The sequence below is a fragment of the Dendropsophus ebraccatus genome, chromosome 9, assembly GCF_027789765.1.
Source record: "Dendropsophus ebraccatus isolate aDenEbr1 chromosome 9, aDenEbr1.pat, whole genome shotgun sequence".
NCBI lineage: Eukaryota > Metazoa > Chordata > Amphibia > Anura > Hylidae > Dendropsophus > Dendropsophus ebraccatus.
Window position 1 is genome coordinate 88,891,520 of NC_091462.1, and position 8,900 is coordinate 88,900,419.

General features: G+C 41.9%; 1 protein-coding gene across 1 annotated transcript; it reads right to left on the bottom strand.

Moving 5' to 3' along the window:
- Positions 1-708: 708 nt before the first annotated feature.
- On the bottom strand, positions 709-8,411 carry LOC138800381 (melanin-concentrating hormone receptor 1-like). Its single transcript, XM_069982015.1, has 2 exons — positions 8,330-8,411; positions 709-1,709 (listed from the first exon to the last, which is right to left on the bottom strand). The coding sequence occupies exons 1-2, from the start codon at positions 8,409-8,411 to the stop codon at positions 709-711; spliced, it is 1,083 nt and encodes a 360-aa protein (XP_069838116.1).
- Positions 8,412-8,900: the final 489 nt, after the last annotated feature.

An 8,900-nucleotide genomic window follows, 5' to 3' on the forward strand; every position in this document is an offset into this window, starting at 1 on the left:
ATTATCTGCCAAAAATTTGAAGACAAAGCAAGGAACAGACTATAAACAGAGAACAGGTCATGAAGGAAAGCCTGAGATTTCTCCTCTTTTCAAATCCATTCCTGGCTTTGGCTTCAAATCTTTGGCAGAATCTGTCAGATAATCTTTCTGTGTAAATGGACCCTAACAAGGCCAGCTGTCAATGCACCCTTACATTAGTAGTGCCCTTTAATGATTCACGGAGCTTTAATATCTTTGTCACCTATGTGTATTTGTGAAATATGGTTCTCTATGATAGACTGGCTCAGCTGCCATAAATCAACACAAAATACACTTGAGAAATACATTTGGACCAGCTGTGAAAAAAAATAATTCAATAAAAGAATCAATCGTCATTTGTTTTGCTGTGGCCATGGCAAGTGCACAAATAAGGAGCCGCGGGATAACAGTAGCCATATCCAAATTAAACTCTTTTTTATGAGCAAAGACACTTTACATTCACAGTGTGCAGAAAGTGCGAGCTGCCAAAATGTACCAAAAAGGCAGTAAAGTTGTTGTTGTTTTTTACACTTAAACAAGTGTACAGCAATGAAAAGCAATCCAAAGTATGATAAGCCAAAAGATGTCCTTGGCAGGGGGTTCCACAACTTTAGTTACAACCACATTACTATGATATTCACCATGGTGAATATACAAGGTTAGTAGAAGTCACTTTTTACAGCCGTTTCCTCAGCTCCCAGAGGAGACAGGAACAAGGTGGAGCAATGGTTGACCACTACCTGAAGGAGGATCTGTGCCAAACTTCATCCTGATCCTGCCTGGTGGAAGGTCTTCTGCCGGTCGGACAGAAACAATAAACCTCCGCCTGAAGGTTTCACACAAGATAATATAGATGAAAGGGTTGATGCAGCTATTAGCGTAACCCATACTGATAGCCACACAATAAGCATAATGAAAGGCAAGGGTGGGCTGCTCCATGACTAGTTGAATTATCTGCAGCACGTAAAACGGAGCCCAACAGATGAAGAACACCAAGCAGATGGCTATGGCTGTCCGCGTCACTTTCTTCGTCCTTATCCTGGAGCTCCTTTGAGCTGTGAGAGCTTCCGAGGAAGCCATTTTTAGCAGAATTCTCCTATACGCTAATGAGATAACAGCGAATGGGATGGCAAAGGCCAAAAAGAACTGATACAAGGTATACCAATAAATATCACTTTCTGGATTGGGTAGGGTGATGCCACAGCCCAGAACTCCACCAGGAAGCGAAATAAGTCTAGCGTACATCCATACTGGAGTGATACTTAGAAGGGACAGCACCCACAAGATGCAAATGACCATGATGGCTATAGGTGGCTTCCTATACTTTGCTGATGTAAATGGGTAAACCGTCGCAAGGTATCGGTCTATGGACATGGCTGTGAGTATATAAGTGCTTGTAAACTGACTGTTGGTATCCAGCGCTGTGATTAGTGTACACATGGTTTCTCCAAAATGCCATACACCATTACCAAGGAGCTGATGAATCAGAAAGGGCATCCCAAGGAGAAAGAGTAGGTCTACCACTGAAAGGTTAATGATAAAAATATCGGGAACACTGCTGGTACACCGGAATTTGGATTTCTTGAAGACGGTATAGATGACAACACTGTTGCCAATAATTCCAAGCAAACAAATGATTCCAAAGACAGTTGGCATTATTACATTGGCGTAGGCGACATTGCCACTGGGATCTGTAACAAGAAGGACATGATGTTAGAAAACTATACTATAACTTTATAATATTGAATGTGCACATTTTGTGTTATGTAAGCTAGTTTTACATACATACATTCAGATAAAACTTGCAAATCAAAATAATAATTCATTTATATTTCTAAGGATCTATTCACATAAGAAAGACAACTCTATTGATAGGCACAGCACCCCTAATGCTGGGCCATACCCTACTACAGGAATACTAAGCTCTCCATTCTAATAGTGCCGCAGAAACCTACTATGGGGTCCATGTGTCCAAAATATGGAAGGAATCTTTCATTCATGATGGGACAATCCATTTAGCCGAAAACAGGAACGTATTTGAGAAGAGTTAACAAAGGACATTTTCAGATGGCGTCCATACCAATATCTGGTTACAGAGAAATGTCAGGTGGAATGGACCTGTCATGTCCCAAGAAATGGTTTCATAAAAAGAGAACTCTGAAATGTAAAAATCTTGGGCAGGCAGGGGGTGGGGGAAACATAAAGAACTATACTTACTCGTCCCTGTGCCCCCACAGCTGCCCTACTCACGGACTCCCACCGGCTTCTTGCAACATCACAACTTGGCTGAGAAATGGCGCTCAGCAAGTCAGTGATGGACCACGGATAGGAAACCGCTGCAGTCACTGACTGGCTGAGTGGGTATTTCCTACTCACGGGTAGCAGATCGTGACAACACAGGAACTGGAGGAAAACAGGAGATCAGAGTCTGTCAGAATATTGGTGGTGTTGTGACTGCGGCAGCACAGGGACAGGTAAGTATAATTCTTTATTATGTCCCCCTCACCCTCTCCCCACTCAGGATTTTACAGTTTTGTTCCTTTTAACTGGCATGATTTCCTGTGAACAACGCAGATTGTTGACCCAGAATATGTGCCGTCTGCCTTGATCCCTCTTACCTGCTCTTGACATGCCTCTACCTAATCCCTGTAAGCAGTACCGGCTCTTCTGTGCTAGACCAGGATTACACTTTACTGTCTGACTTATTGGTGCTATTCCAGGAGTCACCTAGTCTGCAGGGACAGCTGCCCACACTAGGACCATGCTTTGGCAAGCCTGATGCCCTCAAACAGCAGTCCAGCTCCCACATCCTAGAGTGGTATAAAGGGTGAAAACTTAGCTAGACACTGCTCCTCCGAGTGTCCTGGATCTAAATTGGTTGGGTAGGTGACGGTATATATTTTTCTTTTGTTAGTGTTAGTACCATGCACAGGTGACATTTTCTAGACAGAAAAACTCATGACATCTACTGACAGCTGTGAGCTGGTGCACAATGTACAATGATATTTCTAAAGAGCGAAATGGAAAATTCTGCAGCAGAGCTACCTTTGCACTATATGACATTTGTTGGTTACAACATTTTGATAAATTGACAAATTGATATACTATATGTATGAAATTGATAATTCTTATTCTAAGAGGGGAAAGCATGATACAAAACATCTCAGCATGGCCTGGGGCGATGGTTGCAGGTGTTTGGTGCAGCTGGTGGACTCTAGCATTTTGGAGCAACTTGTCACAAAGGCCAGGAGTGGTAGAACCCAGCCCCGGACACACGGGTTCGGACATTGGTAGAACTGGTGTGAGATTAATCCCAACTTAAACAATGGTTTAACTTTACTTGGAAAAGCTTCAGTGCAATACACAATATAACAAGAAAAACATTTCTAACAGGTGCTAGTGAAAAATACAACAATACTTCAGACTTTTGAGGCTGGAGGTAGTAGAAGAAGTAAAGACTTGTGTGTGAGGGTAGTGTATGGGCTGGGTAGAAGCTCTTGTCTAAGCAGTAAGAGTACTATTCCAGGATGTAGGTTGAATAATATACTTTTGATGTGTCTCTATGGCCTGTGTCAGATACACTTTAGAGGTCATATATAACATAAATATTTTTGAAGTAAACTTGTTCTTTTTTTAAATCTGTTTCTATTTTCTTATCACAATTTCTTTTATTTAAATTATTTGTTCTTTATTATAGGGGCAGCCATCTTGTCTGGGCTGTTTTAACAGCATTTAGAGAAATCCTATACAGCAAGCCCTATGGACCATAAGCACAATAGACAGGATGTGTCCCATTTAAAGATGAGTGCAACTCGCGCATACTCAAGTCTGATCTTTCGGCGTTTGAATACTTGTGGCTGAAGAATTTAGATGTAGCCTTACAGAGCCTGAGAAAACAAGAATACAGGCATAGGCCATAGACTGTATCCATGTTTTCCCAGACTCCAACATCTTCAGCCCATGGTATTCAAAGGCCGAACAATCGGACTCGGAGTTGAACTCGTCTCTAGTTCTGTTCAGATGAATGAGAAAGGCTTCTGGGTGTACTCAGTCACCTTTTATGAAGGTAATTCCATCACCTGTTATCTATTTAGTGGTGTCACCTCTCACTGTACTCCTGTCTGTGATTATAAGGAGGACACTGCTGGGAAGTCATCTGTACAAAACAAGAAGTCTCAGCTTAGTTTTAGAAAAAAGGAAAAAATAGGAGGGCACTCACCGTTAAAATTTAACTTTTATTTCGTATCTTTAAAAATCGTCCATTAGGTCAGGTACGAGGACGCCAGCTCCGGCGTGATTGTGAGGGGCGTGACAGCTGTTTCACACGTGATTCGTGCTTCTACAGACGCGTCTGTAGAAGCACGAATCACGTGTGAAACAGCTGTCACGCCCCTCACAATCACGCCGGAGCTGGCGTCCTCGTACCTGACCTAATGGACGATTTTTAAAGATACGAAATAAAAGTTAAATTTTAACGGTGAGTGCCCTCCTATTTTTTCCTTTTTTCTATTCGTTGTGGAATTATACCTACTTAATTTTTCAATTAGGAGTGAGCACCACCGTAAAATAAATTACACACATTCCTTTGCCTGCATCATTTATGTTTCCATGTGCTAACGTGAACTATATGGTAGTGCCAGCTACAGTATCTTACTCGTTGTCAGCTTAGTTTTAGGCCTACTGGTCAGAATCGAAATCGAAGTTTTCAGGGTGATTTTAAAACATATATTAAAAAAAAAAAAAATCACCAAAAATTTAGTATAACATAAATATTTGATTTAAACAATAGGTCATTTTTGGATGAATGTGAGGTTTTTGCACCATATCGAGACACAATACTAGTACATTTATAAATCTCCTCCAGTGTAGGATCACAGGACTCCCTTTGTCACGATAAAGTGCTTGCAATATACATCACTTAGTTTTACTGGTTCAACCTAGACATGAGCCTTTTATCATAATCCAAATAGCAAGAGTGCTTTACTTATGGCTTCTTCTGCCTTTTGCCGCTATATCACTATTGCTTTCTACTAATACAATAGGTAAGTAGGTTTTATTGAGCACTAAACTGATTTAAACTGATATATAGAAGTGCTCCCATCCTGAAAATGATTTATTCAAAAGTATATTCTGCATCCTTCTATATTCTTTAAAATCTCCTCCAAAGATTTTTTTTTAGACAATCTGGGAATAATTGAGCAAAGACCCATGGTGGCGCAGTGGTCAGGACTCTTGTGGTCCTGGGTTCAGACACAGCCAACATGTGCAGGGAGTTTGTATGTTGTCTCTGTGATTTTGATGGTTTTCTCCTTGAAGCCAAGAATAACAAAAAAATATACTGACAGGTTGATTTTGAAGCTTAAAGGGGTACTCCAGCCCGGGGGTATTTTTAAGCTATGGCAGGGGAGGGGGTGGCTATAGACGGCGGCGGTCACTTACCTCCCCCGTTCCAGCGCCGGGTCCCGGATTGCGCCGCCCCGTACACCCAACCCGCGGCTGCTTCCTGGTGTGAGCTGCGGCATGAGACGTGACGTCTCAAGGCAGCTTAGCAATTCAGCGGCCTTAGCAGAGTCCCGCCTCAGCCGCTGAATGGCTGAGCTACCTTAAATTGTCACGTCTCATGCCGCAGCTCACACCAGGAAGCAGCCGTGGGACGGGTGTATGGGGTGGCGCGATCCGGGACCCGACGCTGGAATGGGGGAGGTAAGTGACCGCCGCGTCTATAACCACCCCCTCCCCGGCCATAGCTTAAAAATACCCCCGGGCCACAGTACCCCTTTAAATGGTAAATCCTAGTGAGGACAGGGGCCAATGTAAAGGATAACAATCTATGTACCGCACCATGAAATATGTTACATTTAAATTATTTTACAAGATAATTTGTTGACAATATGGAGCAATTCTCTTGCCCTCTCCGCATAGTTTATTATGAAGGCAGTCTATATCCCATTACACTAATTCTATGTATATTTATGCCATTGATTATGACTGTAATTACCTCTATAAATGCTGTAGGAAGATGGCAGTTCTCTTACATTGGTATAAGAATACAGCAGTTGGTAGACTGAAGATACTCAAGTACTTGTGTCTGCAGAGCTTACGATCTGATGTCCATGCTATTTATGCAGGAACCAATTTAGAAAGTATATTCACCATTTAAATGTGCCAATATAATGTATGAACTGCCATGCATCCCATATACCCCTATACCTCTCTATCACCTCTTCCTTATTACCATACCCTATTCCTTACCTATCCAATCTTCATCAAATGTCTTGTATTATTGATCTATAAGTCTTCACTATTGATGCCTCTGTCCCATTAAGACAGACGACTCAGTGATTTAAATGTCTCATTTGACTAAGGGCAATGATTTTGGGAGCCCAGAAGTCCCTTGTTATCCCTAGTATACACAACTAAGCAGCTAGTGTTATCATACTGGGTATCTCCCCATAGCTGTAAGTGAGAATGTGAATTTCGGTTTGTTCCGTCCTCGGGAATTTCAAATAAAGCTGAAAGGTTCTTCTTTAACAGCAGATCTCCTTTTCTGAAAATCACTGTTTATATATGAATACAGTGCCATATCATTGGGGATGGCTGGAAGGGGAAGATGCATATTTATACCAATGTCAAAATTTCCTTTTGCTGCCATAGCCCTAAAGTTAAATGCCTGGTTGATGCAGAATGGCTTGTTGTAGCCCCCTTCTGCATACTCAGTACTAGGAACTCCCCCTTAAAATAAGTGAGGACTAGGGAGAAGAGAACCCAACCATCTATACATATCAAGGTCAACAACAAACTCTCTCTTGGTTATTAATATTTAGATAGCGCCAACATATTCCGTAGTTAGTGGGGGTTACATCTGTAGACAAAATCAGACATGACAGAGATATACATGTAACCATTAAGTCAAGCACAAGCAGTGAAAGCCCTAGAGCTTACAATCTATAAATTACCATCACATGCGGAGCAAGTGACTGCTGCCCAATGCTGAGGAGCAACTGTCAGCATTTTATATGGCATGCAGAAAATTGCAGTAAATGGGAACTAAAGCCCAAAACAGATCATTTATTTTTTTAAAGAATTGATTCCATTCTCCTCCCGTGCCAGCACTTCCGCTGGCCGTTACTTCCTGGTTCCTCATAAACATGTGACCGCTGGAGTCAGTCACAGACTACTACATTGTGATGTCTGGGTCGCGAGGGACCAGGAAGTAGATACCGGCATGGGAACCAAGAAGCATCAGGACTGGAGTGGAATGGGATCAGTAAGATGAGTATGACATCCTTCATTATTTTACAACATTCTGAGATGCCTAAAAAAAAATTTAAGTGGCCGGACATCCCCTTTAACTCTAAAAGTCTTACTTAACAAAACTGCTATGTATAAGTCAAGTGATCCTGTATTCGCTGTGTACGGTGTATTCGGTGATCCTGTATTCACATATAACCACATACAGTACTTGACTTTCTAAAGCTGGTGTATTAGTGATCTCCAGAAAATGAGATCTGCTCTTGAAGAAAAACCTCTCATCTTCATTCGGAATTCCCAATTGAGTAAATCATTGTGCGTTCGCACCGAAATTCACATTCTCACTTACAGCTATGGGAAGATACCCTATATGATAACCTAAGGGATTCTCCTCAGGATAACAATAGCTACTAAGATGTATATAATAGTGACATGTGTTCCCTTATTCATTGTCCTCAGTCAACTGAGTCGTCCGTCTCAACGAGGTGAAGGCTCCAATAGCTTTACTATTATATGTCACTAATACATGACATCTGATGAAGGTTGACTGCATAAGCAATAGAGTATAGTACTACAGAAGAGGTGATAGAGAGGTATAGGGGACAGAGAGAAAGTAGGATACATGGCAGTTTGTACATGATATAGACACATAGCAAGTAGTGAATATACTTACTGAACTGGTCCCAGTATGAATAGCATGGAAATTGGATGGTAAGCTCTGCTGTCACTTGTACTTGAATTAACATTTCTTTTACAGTTTAAGATCCATGATAAAACGTATCATTTGCAAAGAGAATTCTCTACCTGCAGTCCCATGTAAAACATAGGATATCATAATGAGTTAAAACAAACCTCAAACTCCTCTCTGCTACATTCTGTAAGACAATTGGACAAATGAATCTCCACTGCCCCTGCAATGCTCTGCACATAATATAACATCAGGAATAATACAGGACTGTAGAAATGCAGATCCCCCTCTGTGCCTGTATAGGACAATACAGAGATAGGCATAGGACAAGCAACACAGACTGCAATCCAATCCATTCATGCAACTACCTACCAAAGGAAGAAAAGTTGTGAAAAATCTGGGAATTATTATCCTGCAGACTGATCTCCTCTTCCAGATCTGCAGGAAGCTCCATCTTCTCTGGTCTGGCACCCTTCAGCCCAGTTTATTGGCCTCCTCAGCTGGCATTGCTCAAAGTCCCTGTTAGCTGCAGTAGCCCATTGCAGGAGCAGGCAGAGCATGTGGAATCCAGCATCTCTGCTTCTAACCTGCTTTCCCTAGAAGCTGCTGTGCAGAATATAGCACAATCTGAGCAGTGATTCCGCCTGCTCCTTGCACCACCCTCTGGCTAAAGTGACAACATTCCTTAATAAAGCAAGCTGTCATCTGGATAGAGCATGAGTGTCTTCAATGTATCACAGCCCAGGAAAGAGGCGATCAATACAGATTACTGCTGCTACTAACATCCAAATAGTCCACCTTAAAAAAAGGGAATTTTATGCTAAAAGGTTGGTGCATCCACACTGCCCAGACTCTTAGATTCTTAGAAGCTGCATGACTATGTGTTCTCCTTCAGCTGTCAGAATGAATCAAGAAGCTGAAGGGGGCTCCTTGAGACCCAACA